The following is a 16545-nucleotide window of genomic DNA, read 5'->3' as shown; positions in this document are numbered from 1 at the left end:
ATGAGGATAAATTCTGCATTAATTCGGATTCTGAAATGGATTGATGGCGCAGATAGTGATAAAATGGACCCGGAAGTGACTGTATGAAACGGCGGTATAAGCGCCGATATGTTCAGTCTTCGAATTTGATAAAGTAATGCTGTAAGCTTTGGTCAGAAACACTGCATAAGGGTGGGTGTCTGTCTAAAAGTGTGGGGAAATATAAAGGGTGGGGTTTGACCCCTGACAAGCGTTCAAATTTGTAGTTGCTACAACTGATCATCATACTATTTAATTCACTAGAATCTGTTTGTCTGTGTCTGCCTCTTTTCTCGGAGACTAGTAGTAGCTCGTTCACGTAGTGATTCCGTTGTCCCACTGGCCTACTAAACGTAGATTGCATGGCGATCGGTACACCCATCGTATGTGTGAGTTACGGCTCCATACATTCGATGTATGTAGGCGATCCGAGTGTTATAGTCAGAGCACCTCGGACTAGTATAGTAGGGAAGCACGTTCCTCAAACTTGGTGCGTGGATGCATCTTTTCACAAGTCACACGTACAATATTAATTCAATTTTATCCTTTCTGGGTATGACTGATTTTGTTACCGTAAAATTTGTGTCAATTCCCGATATTAGTACCGTACACTATAAATGCACCACATTTTGTAGGCTCCAATTGCTGATTACATAAATGAGAACAACTGGTAACCAGCGGCACTGTGTAGTACCGGTCTGTTATTCAATTGCGTTGTGTGTGGGTTACGTGTATTTTATGTGTAAAATGCCTAAACGGTGATCCACCCAAAAAAAAAAAAAAATCATTGTATAGATCCCTGTACCCAGGTCCTGTGCATCTTGACCCCAGGCAGCATAAGTTTGTATTCGTTAGTGGGTCAAGGTCATCCAGGGGTCATCTGAGGTCAAATTTGCAAAAACTGTCGAAGGGGCATGAAACTTGGTGGGTACAGTCAACATTTGAGTCAAATTTTGGGAAGGTCATCCGGGTCACCCAGGGGTCATCTGAGGTCAAATTACTAAAACTGTCGTATGGGCATGAAACTTGGTGGGTACAGTAAACATTTAGAGTCAAATTTTGGGAAGGTACTAAAATTGTCGTATGGGCATGGAAGGTGGGTACAGTCAACCTTTGAGTCAAATTTTGGGAAGGTCATTTTGAGGTCATCCGGGGTCATCTGAGGTCAAATTACTAAAAACTCGTATGGGCATGAAACTTGGTGGGTACAGTCAACATTTGGAGTCAAATTTTGGGAAGGTCATTTTGGGGTCATCAGGGGTCATCTGAGGTCAAATTACTAAAAACTGTCGTATGGACATTAAACTTGGTGGGTACAGTCAACATTTGGAATCAAATTTTGGGAAGGTCATTTTGGGGTCACCCAGGGGTCATCTGAGGTCAGATTACTAAAAAACTGTCGTATGGACATGAAACTGGATACAGTCAACATTTGGAGCACAATTTTGTGGGGTCACATGTTCCTCAAACTTGGTGGGTGCATCTTGACCCCAGGCAGAACAAGTTTGTATTGGTTAGTGGGCCAAGGTCATCTGAGGTCAAATTAGCAAAACTGTCATATGGGCATGAAACTTGGTGGGTACAGTCAACATTTGGAGTCAAATTTTGGAAGGTCATTTCAGGGTCAAGCGGTGTCACCCAGGGGTCATCTGAGGTCAAATTAGCACAAACTGTCATATGGGCATGAAACTTGGTGGGTACAGTCAACATTTGGAGTCAAATTTTTGGAAGGTCATTTCAGGGTCAAGCGGTGTCACCCAGGGGTCATCTGAGGTCAAATTGCTAAAAATGTTGAAGATTGACTCCGCATCGAGTTTCAAGGACCGTATTGAATTTTTGTGGGAATTTTTTCAAACTAAAGGTTTAAAAATTGACCGACCAACCTGTTGCGCATTCGACTCCAAGAACAATTGCTTTCCCACAAAAAGCGTAGAGCCACAGCGCCATTGGTGCTCTTGTTTCCAGAAAAATTCGGCAAAAATCAGACTTTTTTCTCAAAATACCATATCGGGAATTAAAAAAACAATCGCATTTCGCATTTGTTTTCAAACCACTTGTGAGCTTTGAGACAAACCTTTTTTTTTTTGGCCTTATAATTTTAATATGATACAGTCAATTTTGAATGGGAAATATGGGTTGAAACATGGAAATGTGTAATACCAGTTTAAAGAGGTGCTAGGAGTCTGTGAAATTGATGTGCTACATATAATCCATGCGGGGCCTAGATTTTGACAAGAATCACAGAATCGATTCTCGTAATGATTCTCATAAGATTCCGTTGCAAGAATCAACTTCTCTCATTGTATCATACAGTAAGTGCAGTGACTATGATGGATTTTGATTATCGCAAACCAAGATGAAATCTAGGCCCTACCATGGATATTATGTAGTCTGGCAGATCGATCCTTCATGTAATTATTTCATGTAAGCTAATCCTACCTAACCCTAAGTCTAATCCTAATCCAAATTCTAATCCTAATCCTAATTTTGTGTAAAATTACTGATTACATGAATAACCGGTTTCCAGTACTCTTAAAAAACATCATCAGTATGTGAGCTGTGAATAGAGAGGGCGAGTTAGCGCAGCGGTAGTTCCCTCGCTTTGCACCACTGAGGTCGCGGGTTCAAGCCCCGGCACGGCCCAGGACTCCTATGCACTTGGTTTATCCCGATTCCATGCTCGCTCTCGCAGGTTTTCTCCGGGATCTCCGGTTTCCTCCTGTATCGCAAAATTCGGTGATTAGTTGTTTGGTTATCAAAAACTTCCTTCACCCAATGGAATTTGGGGAGCTGCACATATAATTGGTGGATGTTACAATCTAAATGTGGATAGGTGTTCGCCGTTCGGCAGCAACTGGCCTAGTTGATGCGATCTGATTGTGATGATTCACCATTGCAGCGAAATTACAGCGCTTTGAGTCCTCTAAGATCTGGAGAAAGGCGCTATGAATCCAAAATTTATTTTATTTTTTATTTTATTTATTTAGAGTAGAAACAGACAGCATCTTATTATCAGCACATCTCTTGTTTATTCATTCCTCGATTCAATATCATATGTCAGGGTTTATTTATCAAAATAGCTTGACAACACATTTAATATTCGTGCAAATTGATATAAAGGATGATGTACATGTAGAGATGTGAATCATTATGTTTGTGGAAAGAAATGTGTTGATGTATTAGATGCTGTATCAACATGATCAAGCTTGAAATACATTGTAGTGACTGTTTGCCATGCCCATGTATTTTCACACAATAAAAACACATTAGGAATATGGACTATGGTTCAGTTCAGCTTGCAAATATAGTATTTAAAACAGGATTTCAATATATATTTCCAGGGAAGGCAGGCATTTGCTGTAAATACAAGACCATAGTATGACAGAATTGTTGGAAAGGGGTGTTTTCTTGGTAAATAAGTGGATATCGCACAAAAAGGTTGAAAAACACTGAACTTGTTGAATTTGCTGTAAAATTGTTCACATTATTTGTAATTGGAGTGAATCCACTCAATTTGGCAGAATTTTATGTAACTAGACCTAAAGATTTTACTAGACATTTGCACACAATTTTTTGTTTAATTTCAGACTATTAGCTCAAAAGGAAAGTAAATGCCTATAAAGTCATTCTTACATATTTCTCATTTGCAATTTTAATTTTCTGAGTAATAAACCCATAATTCATCAAATGTCCAGCCGCATTTTTCATTAACTTGTGGAATACATCTCTTTTGATGCATTCCACAAGTTAATGAAGAATGCGGCTGGAAATTTGATGAATTATGGGTTTATTACTCAGAAAATCAAAATTGCAAATGAGAAACATGTAAAAAAGACTTGGGCATTTAGCGTAGCAGGCTGACGATATACAGTACATAATTAAAATGTTATAAATTAAAGAGCATATACCTACTGCGGACACTGTGTCAAGCATGCTTTTTGTAGAACATGATCGTGATAGATCTACCTTTGACCTGACCTAGCCTAGCACCGACCATATAGGCTGTGATTGGTCAATTTTTAAACAGTCAGGCTTACTCCATAGTGTGTATATGAGTCAAAATATGCTAAGGCGTTATTTTACAACCAAAGAAATATGCTTATTTCATTTCTTTTTTTCTTAATGTTATGAGTAAGGAATTGATTTATTTGTAAGTTCAGAGGCAAAAATAACTAATAAAGACACAACACACACAGTTTTGAGTCGATCTTTTCATTAAAAATTTGAAAAAAAAAAAAAAAGTTTTCTGAATTCCACGTTTTTCATCATTGATTTTTGAACATGCAGTGACGTCTCTTTCCCAACAGCTCATACTGTTTTATTGTGATTCCCAATAGAACTACATGATAGGTGGGTCAAAAGTACATAAAAATAATTTACAAAAATGTAAATATCGTGGTCCTAAGTAAGATTAATGTTATAAATAAAACAAATTGAAATTCACCCTTACGTACGTCAGGTATGTCTGTCAAACTCGTGGTTCAGTTACAAACGATCGTAACTTCACTAAACAGTGTCTACCATGAAAACCACAATGGTCAACCTATAACGAAATGCATTTTGTCTTGAACTATATTCATTTTTTTCTTAGGCTACAATTTGTTTTGATTTTATCATGGTTTTAAAAACTTCTTCCTTCTATCTGTCAAAATCTGACGTACTTAAGATACGACCATATTTCTTGCTCAAAGCCAGACCAGCCTTTATAATACAACGTCACATGATGTAATAGGTGCCCGGATGTTGAACGTCATCAGCTCTTGGCAAAATTACAAGCAATGGCGGCATGACAAGTTGCATAGTGACGTCTGTCAACAAACCTGACGACCGACTATTCTGACGTACGTGAGTATAAATTTCCTTGAAAATATATTACAACTGATAAATCGGTATATATAGACAAAACTGAGCCAGTCCATGTGTAAATTAGAGTAATTTAAACCACGATTTACGCACTGCCTCGGGGCTTTGCCTCGAGGATGTTTGTGTTTATACTCGCACCAATGCTTTTGTACGGACACGTTGCATGCGTACGTTAGATTTTTACAGACTTTCTGGGCGTGCGTCAGGGTTTGACAGCCATTTTATTTTTAAACTTTGATATTTGCTACCTCGCTAAAGATATTGTTGTCGTTTCTCCACCAAGATGCTAGATGAAAGCCCCAATATACACGATGTGCTTTAACGAACGCATTTGTGATTAAACTGGTGTAAACAAAATTAAAGCTTATTCCGTGTACGTTCGTCAGATTGTTGACAGATGTGCTGCACGTTCGTCAGATTGTTGACAGACGTGCCACGTGCGCCGGCACCCAAGCCAAGCCAGCCAAGGACAGTTTTTCCAATCTTCTTTTTTTTTGCGCTACCTCAAGTCTAGTGGTGCACCAGGCTTTGTTGATCATTGGCTCACTCGCTTCAACAGGGTTGCCAAACTCCTGATTTAGTAGCCCAATTGTGCTTATAGCCTTATCGTATAAAGCCACTTCTGCCATAAACAAAAATAATGAGGACTTCTTTTGAAATTAATCGGGCTGCTTAGGTTTTTTTTTGGGGGGGGTTGTGTGCATAATTTGTTTGAGTCTTGAATTATTAAGCTCCAAAACGGAGCCTGGGGGGGTCTGCGTGAAGGTGGTCTCAGTGGTGGGTAGTCCGGCTCCATAACTCAAAATGGAGCCTCATGAGGGGTTCACATGAATGGTTCTGATAGGTCTCGGAAAAGTGGTCTCGGTGGTAGTCGGGGCTCCATAACTCGAAAACGGAGCCTCCGGCAGGGGTGTTCACATGAATGGTTCTGATAGGTCAGAGATGTCACACTTCCGGATTTCCGGATTTCCGGATTTTTTTATGTGCTCTGGAATTTCCGGATTTAAAAAAAAAAAAAAAAAAAAAAAAAAAAAAAAAAAATTTTTTTTTTTTTTTAAATTTTTTTTTCGGTTTTGGAGTGTCCCTGGACCTAGTACTAAATGCTAGGATCATTCATGGTTGACCTACAAAATGTTTGTGTTTTAATATGCAAAGTGATAATTTGTGTTCATAGTATGGCATGAACAAAAATTATCACTATGCATATTAAAAACACAAACATTTTTTTCCCTTTTGTAGGTCAACCTACCGGGTGTTCACATGAATGGTTCTGATAGGTCTTGGTAAGGTGGTCTCAGTGGTGGGTAGTCCGGGCTCCATAACTTGAAAACGGATCCTCCAGCGGGGGTGTTCACATGAATGGTTCTGATAGGTCTTAGTAAAGTGGTCTTAGTGGTGGGTAGTCTGGGCTCCATAATAAAAAACTGAGCCTCTGGTGGGGATGTTCACATGGCGAGGTTTATTTTATATTGCTTGGGAAGTGGGTAAAAAATACAATAAAAGTAGACACAGGGCGTCCAATCACATCATTTTGCATTTGTTTTTGACATTTTAAAAGAAAGCAGTGACACTTGTGGTAATGTGGGTTAAAGAATCGCCCTGTGTTCTAACACTTACCTTTTTTCCCCCCCTTTTTTTAATATAGGCTAGTGTTGTCAAGATGGTGTTGAGTATTCGGATGAGGAGTTTCAATCGTAAAAAACCGTGTGATGTTGCCGAGCGTGAGAATGATTCGCCTGAAAATGATGAAGATACACCTTCTACATCTTCTGCACATACACCTTCTACATCTTCTGCACGTTGGGCTAGAAATAGGCGAGAAAAATTAAAGCAAGATCCTGAAGCAAGGAAAAAGTTTTTAGCATCGGAAGCTGCACGTCAACGTGAACGACGAGCCAAAAGAACAGAAAAGCAAAGAGAACGAGATAGAGAAACAGGCCGTATTCGACAACAACGCTATGAAAAACGACTCTCTGAAGGAGCTGTAGAATCTGCCAAAGGAAAAAGAAAAACAAAAGAAAAAAAGTCAAAAGTACTTACTCGAACAGAAAAAAAAAAGAAAACTGAATATAATCGGATTAAACAACAAGAACGCAGAGCTAGGATGAACCCACAACAGAAGAGGCGAGCAAGGGAAATAGATGCAAAAAGGAGAAGTGAAAAGCGAAAGGAAAACCAAGGAAAGCAATGTCCAGTCAATAGCACTCCTCCCCGGACATCTAGTGGTTTCATATCCAAGTCTGCACAACGGATGGCATTCAAGAGATTGTGGGAACGATTTCCAATAAACGATCCAGAAAAATTTGCGTCCATAGTAGAAGACTTTGTGTCAGGAAAGCACACAACACCGAGGAAACAAGCTGCATTGCAAAGACGTGGTATTGGTGTATTAAGTGCAAAAAGAACCCTACAGTTAGGAAAGTGCATGACAGACAGTGTAAAAAGGAGAGTCCAAGAACTGAAGAAAGAAAGATTCCGCTTCCCTTAAAGAGAGACGACTACTGGTGAGAGCAAATCTAATAAGTAAGAAATACCGTATGCAAAGTCACTTAGCCAAACAATTGGATGTGCGCCCCAATTACCTGTCGGAGCTTTCAAAATCACTTGATGAGGATATGATGTCAAAGTCGCGGAAAAGACGAAGCGATGCTACAAGCATGGAGGTGATTAACGAAATACAGTCATTTTACAGATTACCGAAGGTATCGAGGGAATTGCCGTACATGAGAACAGTGAAACAGCAGACACAGAGAAGGGTTATGGAAGTCTCTATTGATCAGGCATACACAATGTGGAAGGAAGAACACCCAGATCATGTTACCGTTGTTAGTCGCTTTTCGTTGTTTCAAAAGCTGAGACCTGAAAATGTCCTCCTTCAACACAGAAATAAACTTAATCAATGTCTCTGTGTACTGTACTGATATTCTGCTTAAATTGGAGTCATTGAACAGGGCTGCTCAGGTGTATGAGATGCCAGACATAAAAGTCAAAAATAAGTATGAGCTAATTGGTCTATCAATGTGCCCAAAGAACGACGGTGACAACTATGCAAAACCTGACTGCATAAACAGGAGTTGCCCAGAATGTGGAACTGAAAAGCTGCAGTAACCGATTTACACCACTGATAGCAGCTCATGGTGACTCTATGGTACAGTGGCGAAAGTGGGCACTTCAAACTTATGAACACAATGGGAAAACAAAAGCAAAAAAAGTTCTGATCACACAGAGAAAGACCATATCCGAGCTGGTGGAAGAACTATTGAATGAAACCGAAACTCTAGCCAAGCATGTATTTGTTGCTAACTGGCAGCAGGACATGTTTACAGAAATTAGTACAAAGCTCCCACAGAACTGGGCCTTGCTGGTACTGGATTTTGCAGAAAATTATGGATGCCTATCTCAAGATGAAATACAGTCTGCACATTGGGCGACTCAACAAGTGACTGTTCACCCTATCGCTTGGCTATTATAATTGTGTGCACTCTGATGCAACTCAGTCCCACATAGTCCAAGAGGCGATGGTTTTCATAAGCGAAGATTTAGGGCACGATTTCCATGCAGTGCATCATTTCGAAGAGGTCGCTGTAAAGCACCTCAAGGAAAGTAGGGGACTTCCTTTGGAACACATAGTTGAGTACACGGACGGCTGCGGCTGTCAATATAAATCCCATGGCCCATTTGGTGACATAAGCTATGCCACAGAGGATTATGGGGTTCGACGACTTTGAAAGACTATATTTCGGATCAAGGCATGGAAAGGGGCCAAGCGATGGGGTTTCAGGGGTGGTAAAAAGTGCAGTCAGGAGAGCCGTTGTTTCGAGAAGAGCTGTGATTAATACAGCAGAAGAAATGTACACCTACTGTAAAGAAGAACTGTCAAGAGAAAGTTGCAAGGGACAACGCCGTACGTTCTTCTTCGTCAGAAGAAATGAAATCCAAAGAGAAAGAAAACGAGAAGTTAAGAAGCCAGTAGCAGGAACCCGTGCCTTTCATGCCATCAAGTGTGTGTCGCCAGGTGTGATAAAAAGTCGTTTACTGGGGTGCTTCTGTGAAGGGTGCATTTCAAGTCCCCAACCAACTGTGCCAATGCAACTTACGTTAACCCGTGGCAGAGACAAGTATTGAAGATGGATCGTGAAATACCCACTTCTCATGAAAACCAACCATCAGAAGAACCTTCCCCAAATGACACTGCAGAAGAGCTTTCCCCTGGTGCAGATGAGCCTCCCCCTGATGCAGATGAGCCTTCCCCTGGTGCAGATAAGCCTTCCCCTGGTGCAGATGAGCCTTCCCTGGTGCAGATAAGCCTTCCCTGATGAAGAAAGTATTGAAGACTTGTTCAGACAGTTGCAAGGTATGTCAGAAATGTTTTTATTTTCAATGTCATTAACAGTACATGTTGAATTTATTATTTACAAAGTGGAAACTTGTTAATACAAAATTGCTGATAACATCATGACCTACAAAAAAACGCGTGTAATGCGTTATAAATGCAAAGACTTAATGTAAGGACAGGGAAAATGTGTGATGCACAAAAAACGCAGGAATTTGCGCATTTTGGGTATAATCGCGCATTTTGGGTCCGACCACAAATTTTAAGATTTTACCAAAATAACCATTTTTCAAGTACTAACTTTGCAAAAACCTGAAGTTTTTACAAAAATCAAAGAATCCACAATGACCTGCAACACAATCCATGCTATTTAAAGTATAGAAAATAGGCCGTCGCAAAAAAATTCATAAAAATATAGAAGGAAAAAAGAATAAAAATTTTAATATTGCATGTATTTGAACTTTTTGGGGAGAAAAATTGCGCATTTTGTTAAAAAATGTGCAAATTACGCAAAATAGCACATTTTCAGAAACTGGCGCGATTTTACTCTCAGAAATCGCGCATTTTCCTGTGCTTAACTTAATGTTACTTTTAATCACAATTGCAGTATATTTCTTTCTTACAGTATGCTATCAACCCTCCCTGCTTAAGTAACATTATTTGGCATTTAATGTTTGCTCTATTTCAGGTGAACGTGACGAATCGGATGAATTTGAGCCAGACCTGGATGCATCTCTCACTAATCAAGTGCAGAATCACAAGACAGGTAAATTTGTACACCCTGTGATTAAAAGTTGGTTCATATTGTGATATAATGAGTATCTACTTATGACAAGTCTGTTTGAGGAACCTTTATGAAATATATGCTTATTATATAACTTTAGATTACAAAGTTCAAAGATGCATGAAACATTTTCTTAAGTAGATGCTGAGGTAAGATTTGTCTTCAGTAATCTTAGATTGACATATTTATGACAAGTACTACTACACATGCATTTATTTCATATCAATGTACACTTAAAATATATATTTTCTCTACAAGTATAAGAATAATATTATATTGTACATTATATTACAATTATTTTTCATGCATTTTTCAGATTATGAAGATAAGCAGTGGAGAATTGGTGACTGGGTGTTAGCCGAATATAAGGGAATGTATTATCCTGGGATAGTCAAACAAATTGTAGGAGATGAAACAGAAATCGATTGCCTAGAGAAAGCTGGCAAGTTCTGGAAGTGGCCAGATCCCGCAGATCTTCTTTGGTATGAATCACACAAGGTTGTAAGAACTCTTTCTGCCCCATTCCCAATCAGCAACAGAGGACAGTTCAAGTTTGCAGCAGAACTTTAAATTACACTGCCATGCACGGCTTAACATAGTGCTTAGTTGTATACACCTAAATGGTTGGGTAAATTTGACTTGCTAACTATAGCACATAGATGTGTAAATAAGTTATTTGTTCTTATGACTGATGAATGCACTCATATTGTTGTGACCAGCGAGTGTCTTCTTTGTTTTACAGTTGACTTATCTGTGTAAGAAAAAGAAAGAAAAAAAAAAGTTAAAACCAAACAATGTTATTGTACAAATTCCATTATTATTATTGGAACAACTTGAACCACATTTTCATGGTGATTCTAGATTGGTGTTAAAGTAGCTGGCTGTATTGTTTGCAAAATGGAGCAACTTGGATGATATAACTTACCTACATGTACATGTCCAGTCAGCAATCTATGGCACGATAGGTTCTGAAAAAATTGACTATGGAAAGCATGAATTCTTAATTCTTATATGTTAAGAATTCTTATTATGTAATAACAAACTTGTGAAATTTACCATGCAATGTACATCTACATGTAATACTCGAATTTAAAGGCAAATACACTTATTGTAAGCTGGTCATTGAAAAGGGATTGAGTTTGGAGGAGTGCGATCACATATAGAATCAGGAGGACAGATTTATTGCCCACTGTAAATTGCAGATCTAGGCTAGAAAATTCAAGTAAATCTGCCAAATCACACTATATACAGCTCCTTTTAAGCAAGGGATTTGTAGCACACCTGCACTTTTTAAAATTCAATGTCTTTTCTAATATTGGCCAGGTTTTGTGATATTAAATTGTGCAAGTGTCCGTCAAAACTGACGTACGCACATGTGTGTCCGTCAAACTGACGTACGTCAAGCACATCTGAATTAATCCTCTTATTTACTATGTTCTATCTTTAAACTTCATTTAACCTCTGCAAACATGTTATACTTAACCTTTTTCAAAAATTTACAAATATTCTTTGATATCCAGTGGCTGTAATGAGGTTAATTGTAGTTGTACCTTACCTTTTTGTAGTCGTATGAACCACAAACCAATTTTCAAAGACATTTAGAACTATTTGTTTATTTATTTGGATTGTTTTTGACATTTATTCATAAGAACTATATTTGTTACATTAAAATAAGTGCAAAAGAGTACCTCCTGATGATAAATTTATTATTTATGCCACAAAAATTGAAATATTTTGTCTGTCAAATCTGACGTACGCACATGTGTGTCCGTCAAATCTGACGACTTTTACATGTGTGTCCAGTCAAACTGACGTCACGCAAGCACATCTGAATTAATCCTCTTATTTACTATGTTCTATCTTTAAACTTCATTTAAACTCTGCAAACATGTTATACTTAACCTTTTTCAAAAATTTACAAATATTCTTTGATATCCAGTGGCTGTAATGAGGTTAATTGTAGTTGTACCTTACCTTTTGTAAGTCGTATGAACCACAAACCAATTTTCAAAGACATTTAGAACTATTTATTTATTTATTTGGATTGTTTTTTGACATTTATTCATAAGAACTATATTTGTTACATTAAAATAAGTGCAAAAGAGTACCTCCTGATGATAAATTTATTATTTATGCCACAAAAATTGAAATATTTTGTCTGTCAAATCTGACGTACGCAAGGTTGAAGTTCCAAACCGAAAAAAATAAAATCTGAAGTTCATGTACAACAACTTATATTTTGCTTTCTATATCATTGTAGCTAATTATGTACACTATCATATGAAGTTAGTTGCAGAGAAAAATAACCAAGTTTAGAAATTGACCCCTGTGTTCACTTTTATAACACCTTAGCATATTTTGACTCACATGGGCGGGTATATGGTCACTGTGTTGTACGCTTGACGCAAATATCTGTGCGTACCGACTACCGAGTGGGTTCAGGTGATCGCGAGAATGAGATATTTTGATTATTATAGTACAGGTTAGCACTTGTTCAAGGCATAGCTAGGGGACCACATTACAAAATCCACCAGTCCTAATCTTGTTTGTTGGTCACTTTGCGCCCACTCCCCCCCCCCCACCACCCCCGCCCCTTGATGAACTGGAACAAGCTCTATATAGTACATACTATAGGATTGAATTAAATGTTTCTTGCTCAATGGCGTGTGCAAAAGGGGGGGGCCATGGCCCCCTACTTTTGTTGGTCATTAGGGGGATTTGGGGGGAAAACGTTAAAACATCAAAATTTGCTCCTAATCAGACTCCATTCGGGGAATTGAACAACCTGCCCCCCCCACTTTCAATGTGCTGCGCACGCCACTGTTCCTGCTATATGCTAGCTGTTTTGAAAAGTACTAAAACCTATTAGCTTAGAAAGGTCAGAATCAAAATTGTGCACATATGTTGATTACCTCATTAACTGTTTAATTACAGTTGTTGTTGGATAATTAAGTTAATGATACCAGGGGCTCATTTCCTGCATTGATTTTGAATAGTTCTTAATATCCTTGACTAGCATATTTAGTATCATTAATGGAATCAATTAATTAATGTAGACCTCGTTCATCATAACAGGATCTACAGTTTTGAATGTTTGAATGTTTTGAATTGTTTCTGTGTTTATTTGATTACAATACAAGTGAAATGATACATCTGTTACAGATATAGGCTTAATGTAAATTTAATAAGTCAACTTTATGTTCGTTTACATTTTAATTGAATTTGAGTATGAAAATGAAAACAGAACACTAGATAGATGTATCATGCTTCATTAGATTATCAGTGAAATCAATGAAAAAAAATAATAATTTGCAATTGCAGGTTTTGTATTTTGACCTATTGATACTAAAAAGTCTCAAAATTGGCTTTAACTTCACTGGTCTTTCAGATTTGTTTCAGACTGACATTCAGATTTCATTTGAGCATTTAGATTTGTTTATGGATTTTATGTCAAGAGCGTTGGTTCATAATGTGTTGGAACTGATACTGCGCATTTATTTTGAATATATTTGTATCATCAATGTGAGTTTGGAGGAAGATGAGACAGCATCAATCAATTGAGCTAGCCAGCCATATGTAATAATGCGATGCAGTGAAAGGAGTCACTTGTCACAGAGACTGGATTTGAAATACGGCCAGAACAAGCATTCAAATTCTTTTGTAATTCATCATTTTCAGCGAGATAAAATAACTAAAATCTCTGGAACAATAACTCTAGTTTCAATATGATTTTTAGGAATTATGAAACATAAACTGGACAAGAATATAGAAAGGTAAAGCAAAAATTGTATTTTTTTCAACAAATTCTGGAAATTGCATCTTTTTGAAGCAGCAGACGAAATAGCCACTTAAAAGTGGCCATATTGTCTGCGAGTTGATGTTGATACCTAATTTAGTATTCATCTGTGTCATTACTGTGCGATTACAGGGGAGGAGATATCATCAATCATTTAGGTGCGAGCCATCCAACCATTTATGTGACGTGATCAAGCAAAATATTATGAGTCAAATGTCAACGGTATTCAATTCTCGCTATTCGCAATAAGGGCGCCGCCAGCGGTTTGCGATGTAATCGTGACGTATCATGGGAAAAGGTCGACATCCAAGTCCGCGCAATACGAATATTACCATGCTATTACATCTAGGAACACGTGACAATATTTTTTTAGTTTGTCAATATAAAGGTGTTACACGCGAATCGATACTCAATAATACTTAATAATGTGATTTGAAATGTGCACAATTAATTTTTCCTCTATCGATTTATGCGTGTAATACGTTATATTGACAAACTAAAAATATTGTCACGTGTTCCTATGTAATAGCATGGTAATATTCAGATTATGCTGACTTGATGTCGAATTTTTCCCATGATACATCACGATTTTCCCATGATACATCACGATTACATCGCAAATCCGGCGCCCTTATTGCGAATAGCGAGAATTGTGACATTTTATCATGATCAATTTACACATAATTTTTGTAAATATTATATTTTACCTAAAATAACATTAAAATTGGATTATAAGCATAATTAAGTTCACACACAATTAATTTTCTGGTTTTTATCACTTCCTGCATCATTTTCTAGAGTTGAGTCCATTTTTTTCCCAAGATTCAGGGTGTAATTTTTTTTTTTTATTAAGCTCCAGAAAAAAGTGATGGTAAAAGTTGATCAGGCAATATTATAATACTCTCTACCCCTCAGAACCTTAAAATAAAAAGTACCTTATTGTTTTCTAAGGAAGCGTCAAAAGGATTGCAATTTTGCAAATGCTAGTGCAAGCATTCCCATTTTTGGGGGGGGGGATCTCCCTCCTTCATTAATTTTTCAAAACCCTGTGTACAAGAACCAAAAAATTAATTTGATGTGGCCTAATAATTATATTTCATACATGTACATAGAAGAAAACAAAAAGATTGCATTTGCTTCAGTCAGATTTCAAAATCAATGTTCACGACATCAGACTTATTTTTATTTGCTTGATCATATCAAACACATTTAATATAAGCCATTTGCCTTCCCACGAGATGCCTCTAGTATCATAAACTAAATTAATTCTGGTGGCAAGAGAAATGGGCTATTCCATTTAAAATCCATACTACCCCTGTGGAAGATTTTGGAAATATTTTCCACAGGGGGAGTATGTTTTTCAAATATAATTGGTCAGGATTAATCATTTTGAATCCCATACTCCCACTGTAAATGGCTTCACCTACATCTTCCACAACTGGAGTGAGTATTTCAAATGGAAGTTACCCAATCGTCAATTCTATTTGAAACTCATACTCCCATTGCGGAAGATTAAAACTAAATCTTCCACAGGGGTAGTGTGGAATTTAAATGGAATAGTCCAGTGGTTCTCACCTGTCCCACAGACCATGCGAGTACTTTGCTTTTGTAAAAGTGTAATTGGTTATTTAAAAATAGTACAGATGTACATGGGCCTAGACAGCTCTGGCACGATATTTTTTGCATCATGATATTTCATTATCATGAAAGAGGCTAACCTAGAGTCTGTTTACCGTTTTCTAAAATCCACTTTCTGTGTTGTAATCTGTGTTGTAAAATTTGTCAATCCGTGTCATGAATAAAGCTTAAAATGTATAAACAATGATATTAATGTCACAATAAAGTGTTCAAATATTGCGATCAAAATGCTCTGATTGGCATATTCTCACGAGAATAGGCCGACTGTTACGATGTTTGGAGGGATATAGTGGGTTCATGGCTTGGTAATATAACTTTATTTCGGTATTATTAAACAGTATTTTTATCATGAAAATTGACACACACAACTCATGATTGTTTTTAACGTTAATTTCTCTGATCTTTAACTAATTTTGTCACACAAAAATGTCATTTTCTGTGTTGTACCTCAGATTCCGTGATTTTTTCTGTTTTCCGTAAAACAGAAAACTTAGGACTCTAAGCTAACCCATGTTCAAGTTACATAAAATGGAGGCTTTTAAATACATGTAATCACCCTCAGTCAGGCCTGGGAAAAAATAGGAATCCGGGAATCTCCTTGCCGAGAAATTTCATGATTTGGAGGAAAAAATAAGGAAATAACTCATGCTGGAGGGAAATTATGTCATTCTGGAAGGAAATTCTGCCTAGCTTATTGGGAAATTAAACATTTTTTCCAGGCCCCTCACTCATTCCTCTAAGTTGTATGATTTGCTAATCTAATGTCAGGCTTGTTTATTTTTTCATACTGTACATAAATATGAAAATATCTTTCTTTAAAAAAAAAAAGTACATCACACTTAAATATTTGTGTACCAAATGCATGGATACTTTTGTACAGTTTGTTTGTTTGTTATTACATTTTGTTAATAAGTTATGTACGTTTTACAAAAGTGTTGTTGTTTTATCCCTCTTTACAACGTAACTCAAGAACCGCAGCGCCTATAATAGTATATCTGTGATATTTTAGTTCTTCTACACGCTCGCTATGAATTGAGCAATGCAGTTTTTGCCAAAGCTCACTACCATTCGTAAGATGCTGTGAACTACCAAATAACAACAGTTTAAAATAAT

The 16545-nt window shown here is 37.3% G+C and overlaps 2 protein-coding genes across 2 annotated transcripts in view; both read left to right on the top strand.

Moving 5' to 3' along the window:
* Positions 1–16545, top strand: part of LOC140165893 (SPRY domain-containing protein 3-like) — a 53373-nt gene that overhangs the window by 16276 nt on the left and 20552 nt on the right. The window lies entirely within an intron of this gene.
* Positions 4417–7802, top strand: LOC140166682 (uncharacterized). Its single transcript, XM_072190180.1, is given in 3 exon segments — positions 4417–4859; positions 6527–7347; positions 7349–7802. Coding segments are annotated over 2 exon segments (1260 nt in total). The 5' UTR covers positions 4417–4859; positions 6527–6541.

Source organism: Amphiura filiformis, chromosome 12 (genome assembly GCF_039555335.1).
Source record: "Amphiura filiformis chromosome 12, Afil_fr2py, whole genome shotgun sequence".
Classification (NCBI taxonomy): domain Eukaryota; kingdom Metazoa; phylum Echinodermata; class Ophiuroidea; order Amphilepidida; family Amphiuridae; genus Amphiura; species Amphiura filiformis.
This window is presented reverse-complemented; position numbering and strand designations above follow the sequence as displayed.